We start from the raw sequence: 19,950 nt of genomic DNA, 5'->3' as shown, positions 1-19,950 counted from the left end.
AAGCAATTGACTGTACCCATTTAAAAGACTATTTAGTTCTATACTCCTGTATGTTAAATATAGAAAGGTTGTCAGCATGATGACCTTTGACCTACAAACATTTTTAAAAAATAAATGTACTTATTCACTTATTTATGGCTGTGCTGAGTCTCTGCTGCTGCTCGGGCATTGCTCTAGTTGTGGTGAGCCGGGGGCTACTCTCCAGCTGCCGTGTCTGTGCTTCTCACTGACATGGCCTCTCTTGTTGCAGAGCAAGGCTCAGCAGTTCTGGTGCACAGGCTTAGGTGGATCCACAGCATATGAGATCTTGTCAGTTCAGGGATCGAACCCATGTCTCCTGCATTGGCAGGTGGATTCTTCATTACTGAGCCACCAGGAAGTCCCTGCAAACTTCTTTTTAAACAGAGATCAAAACATATGAAAAAGGAAATGTAAGAGGAAAGCGGTTAAGAAAAAGATTCACTCAAGTGAACGAACATTTATCCTTCTGTATCTTTTCAAGCATGTGATGTAAAACATCAGTAGATTGTCCTAAAAGTAATTATAAACCATTTGTTTCAAAGATATGAAACTGCAAATGCACTGGAATTAGTATCCAGGTTATTACAAAATAATTACTGTCATAAAGCTTTGAGTACCAGCAAGCCTTTGAAGTCAGCTAAATTAAGCCAATACTGTTAGACAGTCACTACTCAGCTTAATCTCCGGCAATTAGAACAAGGCAGGCAGTGTTACTACTTGATTCAGATACAACCGTAGCTGTATCATTTAAAGTTTCTTCTTCTAACCTCAATTACTTAGAAAAGGAATCCTGCTACTGGAAAAAGATAAATTACTTCTAAATGTCAATCAAATATTACATTTATAGCTTGCATGGTCTTTTAACTCAAGGGAAGAAAGGCAGAGAGATATTAATATTAATGGAACTCATTATCCTTTCTGGGGGAATTCACCAGAGTAACAGGATTGTCCAGAACAGAGAGAATGAGCAATGCTACAGCAGAAGTCATGTCTGTCTGACAGGTTCCGCCCCCAGGATGACATAACCCGCTGACTCCTTGGTCTCTACTCTGAAGCTCGGAGGTGGGAGAGGATGGCTATAAAGTATCTCCTGGTTTCACCTTTACGTCACTTCCAGCTCTCCTCAGGCTGCTCCTCCTGACTTCTAATGTCAGCGCTCCTACACAACCCTATCCTGCCCTTTTCTCTTATTATCTCCCTAATGTAAATATCTTTTTGAAACTTACGTCCTCAAATTTACCCCTTCCCAGACATCTGGGTTATTGATTCACATGCCCAACTACCCTTTTAATCTCTCCACTTTACTATATCTAAGTTAAGAACAGCCTATAAACCAGTGAAATATATTGAACCCTTATTATGGCCCAGATCCCATTTGAAGCATTTTTCATGCACTAACTTAGCCACCAGAACAATCTGAGGAGGTAGATACTACAATCATCCCTATATTCAGAGGGGGAAACTAAGTCACGCAAACATCAGTAACCAGCCCAATGTTAGCCCACTTCATACACCGCAGGGTCAGGTTTCAAAGCATGGTCTCTGGCTTCAGAGCCACACTCCTAACAACTACACTAAGCCAATAAAATGCGTTGAGTTTTCCTGGCCAACGCCTTCATGAAATCAGCAGGTCTAATCCAAGGCAATGAACTGGTTTACTAGGCTTCTAAGTCACCTAGGAAGGAAATGAAGGTAGGCCAGTGACTGAGACAGACAAACTCTTCTTCATTCTGGAATGCTTGTAACAGATGTGTTGAATAAGTCAAAATAAATAAATAAGTCAGTCGAGTTTCCTGCCAGGTGTGTTCCCATCTCCAAACTCTGTCTCTCCTGAAAAGATGCAGGTCATATACTCAAGTTGGAAAGCAGGAGTCATTTTTGATTCATCCCTTTCTCTCACTGCCCACAGCAGTAACTTCTGTCCATCCCATCTTCAAACCGATCTTTCCCCATCCCCAGTGTAGCCTGGATTGCAGAGAAACACCCCCCAAACCAGTGTCCGGGCCCCTGTACTCACACACCCAGCCCACTAATGCACCTCTACTCAGCAACAAAAAGGATCTTCTGAAAACACACATCAGTTCATAACCACAAAACACGAAAAAAGACTTTCTGACTCTGAGAATAAATTTTGCAAGCCTCACCATGTCTGCTGAAGGCTCTTAGTCCATCCCTTAACGGCACCTTCAGCCATTCTCCACCTTACTCACTATGTTCCAGACACATTTTTAAAATGCATTTAAAGTTCTCCAAGGCCAGTGAGAATAAATTCGCATGACCTTTGGTCCGGGACTGTGCACAGCACTCTTCCTCTCAGTCAGCATGGACACAGCATGACCATAGTTACAAAACATTCAGGTTTCCCTGGTCTTAGGATGTGTGTGTTGGGGTGAGGGGGGATGCCTAGCCTCCTTTCTGCACACCCCACATCCGCATCCCTGTGTGCATTTCTATTTATCTGGAAAAAGCAACAAAATAACCATCAGAAGCCTTTCTAGAATGGAGAAAGATCACTTTCTGAAGGAAAGGTAAATACTGAGAGATAAAGACACAGTAAGATATGAAACTTCCTTCCTGACTCCCTCTCCCCCTCAAAGAGCCAGAAGGCCCAGGGTGTACAAAGAGTCACACAAAGCAAAATTTAAAAAAACAGGAAAGTTAACATAGGAAGGGGAAAAAAAAAAAAGACGAGATCTGATTGAAACTCCTGCCCTTACAGGCAGAACACACGCAGCACATAAACATTTGTCATCCTGATTTCATCCTGATTTGTAACAGTGGGAAGAGACTGAAGCATCAGTTCAAATGGACCCATGAATCAATATTTGTAATTTAACAGGAAGAACTGGCAGCCGGATTCCCCACCCTTGAAAATACCAAAATATCTACAATTGTCTGATGTACTTACTGGCATCATCCATGAACTCAAAGTCACCCCCGAGTTCAGAACTTGAAAAGTGGTAATGATCTGGATCAGCCAGGGCACTCAACAGAATCAGCAGTACCACGGCATTGAGGATCTGCAAGAAGAAAAGGAAAAAAACTTAACGAACCCCAGTATATGGCCCTTACAACAGAAAATTAGAGGGACCACGTGGAGTTTAACTTCAACAGCTGCTGGACTTTCAACATGAAGCCCCACCCTCAGAGGGAGCACACAAACATTCCCAAGGCAGAGACACGGTCAGTCCATTCATGCAGCCAAGGGCACGTGGCCTGGTGTGCAGGCGACAGCTGGTTTCAGCTCACTATCCCCTTGGCTGGGCACCCTGGAGCACTGCAGAAACACCCAGAAAGCCCTGAGGCCAGTGGCTGGAAAAAACTCTCCAGCTAGCTAAGCATACTTTTTCCAAGCAACCTCAAGTCTGTTCAGGTGACCAAACACTGTCCACGGGTTCAGACAACAAGAGTTATGAGCCCATCCAGGGAAGGGTGGCAGAGAATGAATGCAAAGCTATTTTGTGGAAGACTGAAGTCGCTCAGTTGTATCTGACTCTTTGCGATCCCATGGACTGTAGCCTACCAGGCTCCTCTGTCCATGGGATTTTCCAGGCAATAGTACTGGAATGAACTGCCATTTCCTTCTCCAGAGGATCTTCCCGACCCAGCGATCGAACCCGGGTCTCCTGCATTGTAGACAGATGCTTTACCATCCGAGCCACCAGGGAAGTAGGTGCTAAATTATCTCTGGTAAATAAGAAAACTGACGGACGCTTAGGGGTTAAGAACGCTGCTGAAGATCAGGCAAATAAGCTGGGATCGAGATCCAAGAATTTCAGTTTGAAAACCTACCATCTTAAATTCTCTTCTTTTTACTCTGCCAACGCAGGAAACACGGGCTCGATCCCTAGTCCGGGAAGATCTTATATGCTTCAGAGCAACCAAGACTGTGCCCTAGAGCCTGTGATTCACAAATAGACAGGAGCCAGTGCTCACCGCAACTAGAGAGAGCCCGCATGCAGCAATGAAGAACCAAAACAGACAGAAATAAAATAAAAATAAATAAATATTAAAATGCAGAACTATCATTAGTAATTAGAACTGGAAAACATTCAGGCACTATGCCAGGTGCTTTATCTGGAGTTTCTCTCATTAGTCCTCCAATATCCTAACTGAAGTAGGTGCTAAATTATCTCTGTTTGGTAAATGAGAAAACTGACGCTTAGGGGTTAAGAACGCTGGCGAAGATCAGGCAAATAAACTGGGATTGAGATCCAAGAATTTCAGTTTGAAAACCTACCGTCTTAAATTCTCTTCTTTTTACTCAAACCTTGATTATCTTTGGGCTTCCCATCCTCGTTCCTTACATCCCACCAACTGCGAGATTCTGCCATTTCACCGCAGCATTTCTAGCCTTCCCTTCCCAACTGCCCCGCTGCACACTCGCACAGAGACCAACACCGATGGGGGTGGAGGTGGGGCAGGTTTTTATAGCTTAGCTGGGGTTCCAGCTGAGACTGGGTCATTTCTCCTCTTTTCTAAGTTGAGAAACTTGTGATAGAGCTCTGTGTTTCACGCTGGTCAAAACAGAGAAAAAGATGAATAACCTTCATGCGTAAAGAAAATTCTTCTACTAACAACAATAACTAAAGGCATTTCCTCCTATAAAAATTGGGTTTCCTAAGCAGCACTAAAAGTTGGCGAAGAATCTGCCCGCCAATGCAGGAGATGCAAAAGATGCAAGAGATGAGGGTTCCATCCCTGGGTTGAGAAGATCCCCTGGAGAAGGAAATGGCAACCCACTCCAGTATTCTTGCCTGGAGAAATTTCATGGACAGAGAAGCCTGGCAGGCTACAGTTCATGGGGTCGCAAAGAGACAGACACGACTCAGCATGCACACACACATACACTATTAAAAATCATATTTGGAAATACCAGTGTACAGAAGAGGTTCAAATGTGGAGTTAGGTTATTCATTTTACAAAATACCCATTCTAGAATCCAATTTGAAATGGCAAACCCAACTGGTTGTTTTAGGATTATTGTAGAATTTGGAATAACCTTTTTTCTTCCTTTATTTTCCAAACTGTCTAACGTGGCCAGGTTGCTTTTTCAAGGAGTTATAATAACGAGTGGCAATTTTCCAGATCATATATGTATTACTCATTTAAACAGATACCACAAGCCATGTGGTTAAAATTTATGTACAAAAAAGGTATACAGAGAAAATTAAGTCTCTCTCCTATTCCTACAGTTACCCTCCCCACAGTGGCTATTAGAACTGCCAGTTTCTTGTTTCTCTCCAAAGAGCCAAGAAATTTCACAGCAGATTTTAAAGAGAGTATGATTAGCGAAACTCTAGTCGAAGAAAACCTTTCAGAACATATCTAAAGCTTAAAGGAAAGTATGATTTAGTCCCACAACTTGCAGATGATTTAGCAAAGATCTCTGCGAAATCATCACGTTTTCTTGGCATTTTATCCTCTCTACATTATTATCTTTGGGTAAGATTATGGACTGAAATAAGATCAGAATGTGTTTCAAAAAGTAAAACATCAAAGGCAATGCACTTACTTCTGTTATCACATTGGGTCTGAAAAAAACACATAAATCTGGGATTCATGGGTGAAGCTTTAATGTAGGAAGGAGTGAAGTAAGGAGGGTAAAGGGGGGGAGTGGAAAGGTCAGGAGGCAGTGTAGTGAGTCTGGTTAGAGAATACAGGCCAGATTTAGGGATCATGTGGGTCTAGTTTCGGAGTCTGGGTTTTATTCTAAGTATAACAAGAAGCCAGTGGAGGGACTTCCCTGGTGATCCAGAGGTTAAGAGTCTACACTTCTAATGGAGGGGGCTTGGGTTTGATCCCTGTTCAGTAAACTAAGATCCCAGATCCCACATGCCTCATGCCTTGAGGAGCAGTCAGGAAGAAAAAAAGCCAATGGAGAATATTCTGAGGCTCAAAGGAGTACATTATGTAAAACGCCTACAAGAGTGGCTGGCATATAACAGTGACTTAAAATGAGTTGCCTCACATCTGCAGACCCCAACAAGAACCACATAAAGGCTCTTGGCCGGCATCAGAAAATTACCTGGTTCCAATTTTCCAGACAGGGCTATGCAGCTGCATTCCTGTCCTTTTGGTTCCAACGGACCTGTCAACTCTTGATCAGCTTGTTATTATCCCCTTGCCTGGTTTACTTATCATAATCCTTTTACTAATTGCCTCCAACAATTAGTAAAATTGACCAGATGCTTTGCTAAGCGCTCAGGAAGAACCTTCCAGGATTCAGGAGGGTAAATAAACCATGCACCCAAATAACACAAAGCAAAAAAGAGGAAGCACGACAAGACTTCAGATAAAGACTAATGGAAAATCAGAGCAAGTTACTACAGAAGCCTGCAGCTGAGACCGGGGTCACGGGGAGGTGCAGGGGACACAGGAGCATTAAGGATAGGGAGTGGAAAAATGAGAAGGTTCTGGAACCCAAGAGAACAATTTTGGAAATTCTCCGGCAGTCCCAGTGGTTAGAACTCGGTGCTTTCACTGCTAGGGCCGGGGTTCAATCCCTGGTTGGGGAACTAAGACCCTGCAAGCCACATGGTGAGGCCAGAAAAAAAAAGAGAGAGAGAGAGAACAATTTAAAGTGTGAGTGAGGTCGCTGGAACAGGGGCTGGTGCTGAGACTAGCAAGCAGCTGGATTTGGTTAGAATACAGTAGACAAAAGAAAGTGCGAGGGGCTGAGACCAGAAAGGCGGGCTGCGGGGCTGGCGGGTCCTCAACCCAAGCGAAGAATGTGGGGCTGTGTCCAAACAGTTCATGAGGAAACTTTAAAGGTTTCTGAGGCAGGATATGATGTGATCTGAGATGCTGTGAGGAAGATCAAGCTGGGAGTGGCTAGGGGGGCTAAACTGGTGGCCGGAAAGCAACCCAGAAGGCCCTCCACAGTCTCGCTGAGCTGTAGTGAGGGTCTGATCCACTTCACCCCCATTCTCATGACAACCCTGTCACACTTGTCATCTTAGGCGTCCGTTTGGGAGGTTAAGTGACTTCTGTCTTAGGTCCTGTGTGTGGAAGAGCCAAGGCCTTCCCACGTGGAGGTGAAAGTACTAGAGACACAGGAACTGACGAGCTGCAAAAATAAAAAAGAAGCAAAAAAACAGACTCTGAAATTCCAAGCCTGGGTGACAAAATCTAGTCATTACCAGAAATAAGGACTATGACAAAATTGATGTTAGGTGGGAAAACCACTTGCCTACATGGGCATGGCTCAGTCGTGTCCAACTCCCGTGATCCCATGGACGATAGCCCGCCAGGCTCCTCTGTCTGTCGGATTCTCCAGGCAAGAATACTGGAGTGGGTTGCCATTTCCTCCTCCAGGGGATCTTCCCCACCCTGGGACTGAACCCAAGTCTCCTGCATTGGCAGGCGGATTCTTTACCACAGAGCCACACCTGGGGAGCCCACAGTACTAGTAGGCTATCCGGATTATCATGTGTTAGCTCGGCCACGTGGCCTCAAAGCTTTTTTATTCAGTCTTTGGCCCTCAGGCCCGACCTCTGGGTGTGTCTGCCTGACCCACTTCTTGATAGCCTGACTTGTAGTCCTGAGTGCTGTTGCCCTCTCTCCTGATCAGCCTCTGAACAAGTCACCTCCTTCCCGATGTCCTAGTTCTGGCTCCTGCTTATGTGTGTTCTTGCTCCCGAGTGGGTCCCAGGTCCTATGCAGGCTGTGCTCCGGCTGCTTCAGTCACCATCATCCTCTTGCCCTGTCCCCTCTGGCCCTTCTCCCTTTTTGGACACACTCCTGGGGCCAAGGTTCCCTTCCAGCTGCCCTTGTTCCTCCAAAATCCAGAGAAAGGAGACAGATAATACTAAGATGTAACGGCAAGGTCATTACACATCACCAAAGACTCACCACTGCACCCTTTTAATCCCAGGGTGAAACCTTCGTAACAGAAGGTCTGTGTGTTGCCACACATTTACTGGGTTATTATATGAAACCTCAGATGTTGGATGGGAATCTGAGACACCACACAGGATGTGAACGCAGTAGGCTGACAGGGTGACCCATGAGGACCTAGGTCTGTGTGAAGGGGAGACGGGGGGGTATGTATACAGAACTAGCCGTGGCAGATATTAAACGTGTCGGATGGAAAAGGTCAAATACAAGTCAAAGCCCCCAAGAGCACTGGGAAAGAAGCACTTCCCAAAAAAGAGAACACAGAAATCACCCAGTCATCCATTCTGACCATTCTGAAATGTCACAACCAAATGAGAACCAAGAAGACAGTTAGGACTTGCCAGGAGCAGATTATGTAATGACATAGCTAATCAAAATGTAAAAGGAAGAGAGGGAATATTTATGTTCCTGTTCGGTTAATGTTCACTAACCTTTGAGCTTGCTTTGTCTGTTTTGGGAGGTCACGTACAAACTGTTCCTGTTCTATTTACCAAGTGTTCCTGTGGTGTCACATATTTTTTCCCTTGTTCTTGACAATGATTACTTCCACATGCAAATAAATTCAACGTCTGTCCAATTACTTAAGTGGTGTCAGGCCCTTGTATATTCTCTGAGGATCCAAAGTGCTCTTCACCCTTAAATCATACCAGACCCTAAATGAACAGTGAGACTTACAGCTTGAATCTAAACAACTGAAAAGGTAAAATGCAATTATCACTTTTTAAAAGACTCAATAAAAGAAACTTAAGAACACGCAAACCCACTGAATGATAATTACACAACAATCAGAACTCTGCACAGAAAGTTGCGTCCAAAAATGATCACTGCAGACTTATTTATACTAATGAAAACTTTAAACAGAATTAGAATAACTAAATAAGATTACAACCAAATAAGAGAATGCTACATAAGCATTAAAAGTCATATTAAAAAATATTAATGACAAGAAAATGTTCACACTATGTTAATTGAAAACCACAGTGAAATTTATTCCAATTTATTATTTATGTCCACAGGCATAAATCAGAGTAAAAACACTAAAACATACAATGTTATAAACCATGTGGTAGATCTGCTGCTGCCTTTTACCTTTCATTACCACTGTACCTTTTTTGTATTCTTCAGAGTATCTAACAAGAGTATAGTTGCTTTTATGATCAGGAAAAAATATTTCAAGCTTCAAAAAAAAAATTTCAAGCTTCAAAAATATTCTTAATATAAAACATATTCTAAAATATTAGTATTACACCTCACTCTCTAAAAAGAAACAACTACTAGTAAGAAGATGGCCAATAACAAGCAAATCTGGCCAGGCTGGGAAATAGGGAACTCCCTGGCAGTCCAGTGGCTAGGATTCTGGGCTTTCACTGCTGGGAGCCCAAGTTGGATCGTTGGTGGGGGAACTAACATCCCACAAGTCATGCAGCACAACCCCCCCCCCAAAAAAAACCCACCTGGAAATAGGTATGTCAGAGCAGAAAAAAAGAGTCAGAGTGAAAAGAATGATTAAGAGATCCGCCACTTTCAGTAATGGTGTCTGACTCTTGTGACCCCAAGGATTCCTCTGTCAAGGCATCATCCAGGCAAGAGTACTGGAGCGGGTTGCCATTTCCTTCTTCAGGGGATCTTCCCGACCCAGATCTCCTGCATTGCAGGCAGAGTCTTTACAAACTGAGCTATGACGGAAGCAATGGTGAGCTACGTTATACAAACCAATCTTCTCACTGAGGACAACTAGAAAATTTGAACAAAAACAACATGTGAGAAGGTATTAGCTAGCAAGGCAGTGAGAACTAATGGGCCAGAAAAGAGGGAGGAGAGCAAAGACCCTGAGGGCACCCTGACAGCCTCTTAACTCTCTGGGCCAGAGAGTTAAGACCTGGAGGAGAGGGATACTGGTGGGGCTGGAGGGCTTCACTGTCAGATCGGGAAGGGGCTGGAGTAAGATGCACTTCATCCATGGGGACAGGGCAGGGACACCGCCCAGCTTTGCCTCATCGGCATCTGAGACTGGATGGAGGGGACCGCCAGTTGCCAGCCCCTGTTAAGAATCTATCAAAACCCTTAGTGGAGAAAAATGCATCCCACACTTCGAATAACTTCTTCAGTTTTTGAAATACAACATCCAAAATATAAGAAACAGGAGAAGACAGGATTGCTAACAATAAGGACCAGCAGACACAACAGACAACAGACCACAGGTGCGGCTCTTGACACTGAAGTTAATGGGCTCCCCATAAAAAGTGTCTCCACTTATAATACTCAGAGATTAAAAATAAAAAAAAATGAGAATGTTCTCAGGGTACTTGAATCACAATAACGGGGAGATATGAGAGATTCTTTTTAAAGAATAGAAACTCTAGAATGAAAAATACAGTAGCCAAATAAAGAACTCAGTGGATGGGATGGGTTTAACCCATTAAGAGGGTTACCAAAAAAAAAAAGAAATAAGCTGGATAAAACAGAAGAACATATTCAGACAGCTGGCTGTAATAAAAACAAAAGCAGCTAGAAGACAATAGAGTTACATCTCTAAAATGTTAGGGAGGAAAGGACCACCTTACAAGTTTAAAAACAACAACAATCTTTAAAGGATGAAAACAAAACTAAGATACCTTCAGACAAAACCAAAGGAACCTGTCATCAGCAGCTGAGCAGTAAAGAAAGCGTTACAGGGTATTCTTTGGACAAGAAAAGAATGACACCAGATGGAAGGCTGAAGACGGACCAAAAAGTTAAGAATAAAACTGATCCTTATGTTGGCAATTGTGAATACTGATAACAAATAATAACAATAACGATTAATGAGTACAAAATATAAACAATACATAATAATAGCATATAGATCAAGAGGGAATAACTGGAACTGAACTGACGGTAGGTCCTTGCATTGTCCAGGGAGAGAACTGTACCAATTAATGTGAGAATCTTTAAAAGTCAAGGCCATATGTTGTCACCTCTAGGGTAACCTTTTAAAGAAGTCACAATTAGGTGGTAGATACACCAAATGTTTGCTCAGTTGATAACCAAGGTGTTTATATTCTGTGCACTTTTTCTATGTGTGCAATATTCACAATAAAATGGCTAAAATTTTAAAACTATAAATTATAATCTGATAATACTGTTTTTGGACAGCTGCCTAATTTTTTTGCAGCAATATTTGGAAATATCTTCTAAAAACTATCAATGGCAGATGCGCCTTCCACTTGAGTGCAATTTCGATAGGAAAACTGAAATTAAGTTTGACTAAAAAAAAGTAATTGTGGCTCGTGGGCTTAGTTGTTCTGTGGCATGTGGAATCCTCCCAGACCAGGGATCGAACCCACGTCCCCTGCATTGGCAGGTGGATTCTTATCCACTGGACCACCAGAAAGTCCCAAGTTTGGGCCTTTTACTTGAAATGTACTTATTTTAGAATTCTGACACAAATGTGCTTTTTATTCACGTAAGACCCTGTCTACAGGGTCCTGTTCTGATAGTGAAATAAATTTCTGACACTTAACTATTTCAACTCAAACAACTGTGGTAAATACATGCTGGGGGAAATTTAATTCACCATAAAATCCTAGTAGTGCAGGAGATAAACAAACATCAGCAACCAAATAAAATGCAGAATAAATGTTGTAACATTAACTCATCCACTGAATCGTTCAAAAATTAGCTATTAGCCAACAAATATATGCCAAGCACTAGGCTAACATCAATACATATTAATCCCCGCTCAAGCTAGTCTGCTGTCTAGCGGGGAGGACAGCCAAATAAACTGGCTGTTCCATTTAGAGTAAAAATGAATTCTGCTACACTGTGGCTGGGGAGAAGAGGGAGGCAACGGAAAGCCTCTGTAGGAAGAGGACCTTCTAAACACCAGAAAGTAAGAGACTCGGAGATCTCGAGAGACAAAGATTACAGCACAAATGAATAATTTTAGGGAATCAGGCTAAGTGACTGAGAACTAAATGTTAAGAGAAAGTTCAAGGAAAGAGAAAGGTAAAAATGAGCAGCCCTTGGCAGTCCTTTGAGTTGGATTTTAAGTAAAGCCGGTGTTTTCAATAGGGAAGCTATAAATCCTCTGGTTTACACAGTGTGCGCGCAGGAGAAAGTTTAAGCAGTCAAGTTGACACTGAATCTTTCCTTAGGGCCCCACTTCGGCAGGCAAATTTTAAAAGTGCATTAAACAGATTCTCCCTCCCCCAGCCCCCAAGTTCAGCGCAGGCCTCCTGATTCACTTTGCAGCCTAGTGCCGCCAGTTCCATATACCTTCTGCACGGGTGATGGCTTAAATCAAGAAACCACCGCCACACCTCCTACCTATTACTGAAGCAGTTCTGCATGCCCTAAGTGGCGTGATCATTGCTACAACCACTCCACAGACGAGGACTCCCAGGATTCACAGGAAACCTGCAGGGAGTTGTGACCTTTCCAGCTGAGACTCAGTCATGGGTCCTGATTGCAATTGCCATACATGCTCTTTCCAGTAACCCAGGATCCACCTAAGAAGCCACCGCATCCGGTTCACAAGGCCTGGCGACTCTGTTAACTAATCCGCTGGCAGCAGGCTCAGAATTCTTTTCAAGGGAGTGTTCCAGACAGCCGCTCTCATGTGAGCTGAGGCTAGGGAGCAGAGGGAGACAGACTTGCTACTCCCACTTCCCTGAATGGACTTGGTTTGGTTCCGATCTTCATGCTCGGGCTGAGTCACCACTATATTCTCTCGGAATGATAAGAAAGATGTCTGGACAGTGGACAGAAGGAGCCAGAAAGAAGGCTGTCCAAAGAGCCACCGGGAGACCTGAGAGGCAGGTGTGGACAGGAAGAACTGTGTTCCCCCCCTTTGTGACCTAAAGAACTTTCTGGATCTCTGAATATAAAGAGATAGGCCAAGCCAGAGCCTAGTTTATAATGTGCATAAAGAAGTATCAAGCACCAGAAGGTTTAGAAGGCCAGCATCTGGAAAAGAGAAAATATGAAGTGCAAAAATGGCTAATTTAATTTTTTTAGGGCAGCAAACCTGGTGCTCTTTGTGTTCTGAGATGCTCTCTATATTAGATCTGTTAGTCTGTATTTGCAACCATCCTATTCCAACAACTTGGATTATCATTAAAATGAAAAAAAAAAAAAAGAAACATCCTTTGAAAAACTAAAGTGATTATTACTCCCTGCTTAGCTTCAATACATAAAATAATACTTTATTCCCACAGCTATTTACCAAAGACAAAACTGAAACTCATAAAACAGAATGTCTTTACTAGTGAAAGGGAAGAGGCAATAACAGATAACCACTGAAATACAAATTTTGCATCCCATTCAAGCACAGTGTTGTTATTTGTACTTTAGAGTTAAACTTTTTCTTACAAAATAGCAATACATTTAAATCACCTAAAAAGAAATCCAAAACTTGAAACTAAAGATCAAAAAATGCACTTCTAGTTTGTACACATACTTTGAAATTTAGAATAAAAAGCTGCTAATGTATAACTTGATAGCTAAGTTTTCAAAAAATTTTAATTGTCACATTAAAATAAAATCCAATGATACAGTCTAACTACTCATAGACAAAGAAATGCTTTGCAATCATAATGCTGAATTGTTAAATAATGCTTTTCTCCTTTCCATACATAAAATGCATACCATAAATATTCATTACTATGAATCTAGGTAATGAAACATTCTTGAAGGTGATATTAATATCTGACATCGTTACTTTTAGTTAAAAGAAAATAGCATTAGATTACTTCAAAAGTAAACAGCTTCTGAAGATCACCATTCTAAGCTATTTCTCAATGTAAACTAATGAAAAGATTATCCAGTAAATTAACAACTGTCACTAATATAAATAAGTATCTTTTAAGATTCTATTCCGGTTTACATACTTCCTTTAGAACAAACAGATTATCTAAGAAACTTCCTTTTAGTTTCTAAAGACCTGTAAAGGAGAAAAAAAATAAGGCAAAGAAATATTCTCAGGTAAATAACAAGAATCAAAGAAAGCACCTACTGAAATTTTACTAACTTAAACTTTTAAAAAATTTTTTACTGGAGTATAGCCGATTCACAATGTTATGTTGCTTTCTGCTATACAGCAAAGTGAATCCGTGATATATATATCTCCACTCTTTTAAAAAAAACTCTCCATATAGGTCATTACAGATTACTGAGTGGAGTTCCCTGTGCTATACAGTAGGTCCCTAGTATCTATTTTATAAATAGGAGTGTGTATATGTCAATCCCAATCTCCCATTTATCTCTGCCCACCCCCAATCTTTTAAACATTTTCACAAAGGCGCTATGATCTTTCTGCCATTAAAACCTGTTTGAAGGAATAAAAAGTCAAGTTTTGACTACACACGCATGATTCCAAGAAAAGAAAATTAGCATCAGAAATGTATGAGTCCACAAACCACTGCTATCAAAAGTGTGGTCTGTATCACTGAGTCACTTTGCTGCACAGCAGAAATGAACACAGCGCTGTAAACCAACTATACTTCAGTAAAAAAAAAAAAGGAGAAGGAAAAGTGTTGTCAGCAAAATGAAGTTTCAGCATCATCCCACATGTGTTACTAATGTAGAACCACAGGACCAACCTCAGACCTAATGAATCAGAAGTAAAGGTCAAGGGACTTCTCTGGTGGTCCAGTGGTTAAGAATCTGCCTACCAGCGCAGGGGACACAGGTTCGACCCCTGGTCAGGGAACTAAGATCCCCACGTCCCGTGGGACCACTGAGCCCACGCGTGCTGCAACTACAGAGCCCACACCGCAACTAGAGAAAAGCCCTCACTCTGCAACAAAAGATCCTACGTGCAGCAACGAAGATCCCACACGCCACAGCTAAGACCCTACCTAGCAAACCAAGTATTTTTGTAAAAAAAGAAAGAAAAAAAAAAAGTAAATGCCAACAAGACTGGCAGCTGACCTCTTAGCAGCAAAGCGTAACTCTACGTGGATGGAGAGCTTGAACGTGTCAGCAACTGTCAACCAAGGACTGCTTCCCCGATGGCTCAGAGGGTAAAGAGTCAAGTCTGCAAAGCAGGAAGCCTAGGAGACTGGGGTTTGATCCCTGGGTAGAGAAGATTCCCCTGGAGGAGGCAAGGGCGACCCCACTCCAGTATTCTTGCCTGAAAAATCCCACGGACAGAGGAGACTGGTGGGCCACAGTCCCAAGGGTCACAAAGAGCTGGACACAACTGAACGACTAAGCACACACACAAGCACTGAGATATCTTTCAAGAACTTGAGCCAAATACAGACAGTTTCAAAGAATAACAGTTTGCCATCAACATATCCTCACTGGGACCTCCCTGGCAGTCCAGTGGCTAAGACTCCGTACTCCCAATGCAGGGGGCTCGGGTCCAATCCCTGGTCAGGGAACTAGGTCCCACATGCCTCAACCAAGAACTCACAGCCACAACTAAGCCTTGGCACAGCAAAACAAACAAACAAAACAGACCCTCACTAAAGGAGATGTTTAAATACGCACATCAGTCAGAAGGACAGTGATCCCGAACAGCTGGTCAAGAAAATGATGGGTCATGTACTTTCCACATGCGGAGTGTAGAATGTCCATTTTTTGAATAAAAATTATAGTAATTGCAAAAAGAGAAAATGATGGACAGGTGTAAATACGTGACCAACTCTAAGCGAACACGGATTGTATAGGTCAGTGTCTTGGGGAAGCTTTAAAAAGAAAAGACACTAAAATACAAGAAATATGAGTTCAAGGACATATACTGTTCAAAAGAAAGGCAAAGACATTACTAAGTCTAGACTTTTGTTAAGTACATATATTAAATTTCTTGAATGAATCACTACTGCCATAGAAATAAAAAAAAACAGCAGATAGGCCAAAACTACTTATCACAATTATGTCCCAATATTAATACACATATTACATGTATTAATATTATGTGTTCCAATATTAATACACATTCATTACCGGCAATTTCCTCTTACTAGACCCTGGATGCCATGTTGGCAAGGATGGGGTCTATTTTGAATCATATTGTATTGCCAGCAGCTCACACAGTTCCTAACACATGAAATGAAGGGAAGAAAATAACCAGATACACATCAACACTCCTTCTAGGCTTGTATTTTCTACAATTATTTTGAGATGGGAAGAAGGAAACGGCAACCCACTCCAGTGGGTTTTTCTCTTGCCTGGAAAATTCGATGGACAGAAGAGCCTGGTAGGCTACAGTTCAAGGGGTCACAAAGAGTCAGACACGACTGAGTGACTTCACTTTCACTTTCTTTGAGATGGGAAGCCCTCATCCATAAGCAGTTGTGGTTTCCTGATCCACTAGCTAGCTTTATCTGATGTCTTACACAGATGACACCAGCTGCTTTCATATGAAAATGCTATCATGTGCCCTCATTTTATCTTTAAATAAATTTTTGACAAGCAATTAAAAACTCCACTGATGATTTGCATTTGAATACTACTTGGTTTTATCAGTAGTTGCAACCATTTTATGACTTGCTTAAATTGTCTTGTGATACTTTTGAACGATTATTTGCAATTATTTGTTAGAATTATTAACTGGACTGTAGCCCGCCAGACTCCTCTGTCCATGGAATTCTCCAGGCAAGAATACTGGAGCAGATTGCCATTTCCATCTTCAGGGGAACTTCCTGATCCACTAATTGAACCCAGGTCTCCAACACTGCAGGCAGATTCTTGACCATCTGAGCCACCAGGAAAGCCCATTATGTACTGGTTTGTAATACTGGAATTAATGCCTCCAATAATTAGTACCAGTTGCCCAACAGGCAACAAGATCGCAGCAATAAGACTATTGTTAGGTGTCATGTCAGATTAGTAGATGGCCCTGGAATCTGTTCTCCCCTTCCATCACAGTAACAGGGGTATCTGGATACGTAAATCCCCAGCTGAAGATACCATCTCCCTGCCTACCATGCCGCTAAGTCCTTCATCTTGTTTTGGGCTACTGGGATATGAGTGTTTCACAGAATCCACATCTTGGTGAGGGTAACAGGCAGGAAGGCCAGGGGTCTCCAAATGGAAGAAATAGGCTGCAAGTGTCAGACATTTTTCTCTCTCTTAAGTGGCAGGAGAAAACAAACTAGAGGTATTTTTTTCCTTCTCTATACAAATTTAAAAGGAGGTTTCTCTTAAAATACAGTGTTGCCATAATGACACGGGTTTCACCTGAAGTTAACTATTCTCAAACCTTGAGTTAACCAATGCATTTTTCTTATGGAAATATATTTCTTAAGCTATGTTAATGTACTGTGCATTCAACCCAGACTCTGTCTTTAAGTCAGTTCAGCCTAATGGCTCAGAACCTACTTGACAAACCAGAGTGTTATACTCAGATACTGTTCCCCTAATCTATGTAAACGAAACTATTTGTATGGTAATCTGCCCTTCTTCAAGAATCAAGTCAATCGTTTTATGGCCCGGGATGAATCATGGCCCGGGGTGCCAAGATTATCCCAAAATGCATCTTACGGATGAGGGGCCTGGTGCCATTCTGAGTTTTAAGACATTCCTTTCTTTCATTAACAGACTGCTAGTGACTATATAACATCCAGCTGAAGACTAGCAGGGGGTTACTCTTTCTGCCCCCTCCTGATGCCTATGTCAGAAACTTTCTCTATCTCCTTTATACTTTAATAAAACTTTATTACACAAAAGCTCTGAGCGATCAAGCCTCGATCAAGCCTCGTCTCTGGCCCCAGATTGAATTCTTCTCCTCTGGAGGCCAAGAATCCCAGCGTCTTTTCATTCAGCAACAACCTTTCATTGGTGCAAAACTCATGCTAACCACTTTGTTAGTTCAGTTCAGTTGCTCAGTCATGTCTGACTCTTTGCAACCCCATGCACGCCAGGCTTCCCTGTCCATCACCAACTCCCGGAGTATACTCAAACTCATGTCCATTGAGTCGGTGATGCCATCCAACCATCTCATCCTCTGTCCTCCCCTTCTCCTGCCTTCAATCTTTCCCAGCATCAGGGTCTTTTCAAATGAGTCAGTTGTTTGCATCAGGTGGCCAAAGTATTGGAGTTTCAGCTTCACCATCAGTCATTCTAATAAATATTCAGGACTTTTCACATTACGTTAAAATGTATCTATAGTGGGACCCAGAGAGAGTGATATTAACAAACACTTTATTTCTTGTTCGGCTTGCCTTTAAAATGTTCGGGATGAACATCCATCATGGAACACAGGTTCTATCTCTGGTCCGGGGAAGAGCCCACGGGCTGAGGGACAACTAAGCTTATGAGCCACAGCCCCTGAGCCAACGCGCTGCAGCTACTGAAGCCAGCGCACCCTAGAGCCTGGGCTCCGCAACTACAGAAGCCACTGCAATGAGAAGCCCACGGACCACAACCAGAGAAAGCCCACGTGCAGCAGTGAAGACCCAGTGCAGCCATAAATCATAAACAAAAATAATTTTTGAAGCTTTTTAAAAAAGGCAGTAAATACCACTGAAATCTTCACCAGACAATATTTCATAAAACTTCCCTTGATCCTTTTTATTTGTGGGTGGGGAGGCCTGTATTTTTTTTTTAAAGGGACTCATTAGACATCTCTCAAAAACCCAGTATCCATTTCTGTCCCAAATCTGTTCGATTCCTGAATTCAGATGATGGAGAGAAGCGGGGTGGCCATGATAGACTTGTATCATTAACTAACCAGTGAGAGTTCCCATTCATATAACTTGCATCATTAGCAATGAGAAACTTCTGGTGGGAAGACCTGACATAGCAGCCTCTCCCATCTGGAAGGCTGTCCACACCCTGCCTGTCACCCGGGCCATCCAAAACAGCTGGCCCGTTCCATCGTCCTTAAAAACTGCTTTCACCCTCTCACCCCTGTTAATAATTCTTCAGTGCCTCTCACTATCTACAGAATAAAATCCATACTCCTTACTCTGGAATTTCAGTCTTTTACAATCTAATATAGTCAGGAAAACACTAGGTAATAAGACTGACCGACGTATTACGAGTTAGTCCCTATTTTGCCCTGGACTTATGGACCAAGGTACAGAAGCTGACAGCTGGAAAGAAACTATTCATCTAAAAGGAGCATATCATCACCTATCGAGCCTGACCCCAGGGATGCTTTGAGGTCTAAACAGGAGCAAACGTGCAAGTCCACTGAAAACCGCGTATCAATCACTCCACAAATGCGAGATGTCGGCTTTACTGTCCAGTTATTACCATCCAGACAGAAATCAATAGTTATTGCACCAGGACTTCTAAGGGTACAAAAAGAACCCACCAGGCCTGGGTACACAAGCAAGCTGTGACTTTCAAAGTGAACTAGTTGCTTATTTGACAGGCCAGGTCATAAAGCCAAGGAGACCAGCTACTCTGAGCCCTTTCATCCTTTATAATCTGATATATGGCCAACTCCCCAAAGAATAGTGTCTGGCACAAAGAGGTATTCAGTATGTATTTGTTGAAGACTAACCTAAAATACACTCAGAAAATGATAAAAAGGATGCTATGCACAAGGGGGGACCCATCCTGGGTGTCAATGACAGATTCTTCCAACTATCAGCACCACTTTTTAAAACATACTAAGAAAATCATCGGATAAAATGCAAGAAATTACAAAGGAAAAAGTATGCTTGAGGGTGTCAGGAGCAATGCAAGTCCTGATGGCAAAATATATTCCATAAGAAATGCAGGCTTTACGTTAAAAAGAATAATGCCATTTGCAGCAACATAGATGGCCCTAGAGACTGTCACACTGGGTGAAGCCAAGACACAAAAGGAGAACTATCATATGACATCCCTTATATGTGGAATCTAAGTAAAGAAACTCACAGACTTAGAGAAGAACTTATGGTTGCTGGGGGGAAGGACCAGGGGAAGGAACAGTTAGGGAGTTTGGGACATGCACACACTGCTGTGTTTAAAATGGATAACCAACAAGGACTTACTGTAGAGCACAGGGAACTCTGCTCAATGTTGTGTGTCAGCTTGAATGGCAGGGAGTCTGGGGGAGAATGGATACATGTATATGAATGGCTGAGTCCCTTTGCTGTCCACCTGAAC

General features: G+C 42.4%; 1 protein-coding gene across 4 annotated transcripts in view; it reads right to left on the bottom strand.

The window, feature by feature from the left end:
• LAPTM4B (lysosomal protein transmembrane 4 beta) overlaps nucleotides 1–19,950 on the bottom strand; it is a 62,190-nt gene that overhangs the window by 35,850 nt on the left and 6,390 nt on the right. For all 4 annotated transcript variants that reach the window (XM_086336043.1, XM_086336044.1, XM_086336046.1 and 1 more), the window contains exon 2: nucleotides 2,930–3,041. In XM_086336043.1, coding sequence (XP_086192169.1) covers nucleotides 2,930–3,041 — 112 coding nt within the window. The remainder of the gene's footprint in view (nucleotides 1–2,929; nucleotides 3,042–19,950) is intronic.

The sequence above is a fragment of the Bos grunniens genome, chromosome 14, assembly GCF_055505025.1.
Source record: "Bos grunniens cultivar Pamir isolate PY7600 chromosome 14, Bosgru_T2T1.0, whole genome shotgun sequence".
In the NCBI taxonomy this organism is placed as follows: Eukaryota; Metazoa; Chordata; class Mammalia; order Artiodactyla; family Bovidae; genus Bos; species Bos grunniens.
The sequence above is the reverse complement of the archived record's forward strand: the minus strand, read 5'-3'. Positions and strand labels throughout refer to the sequence as shown.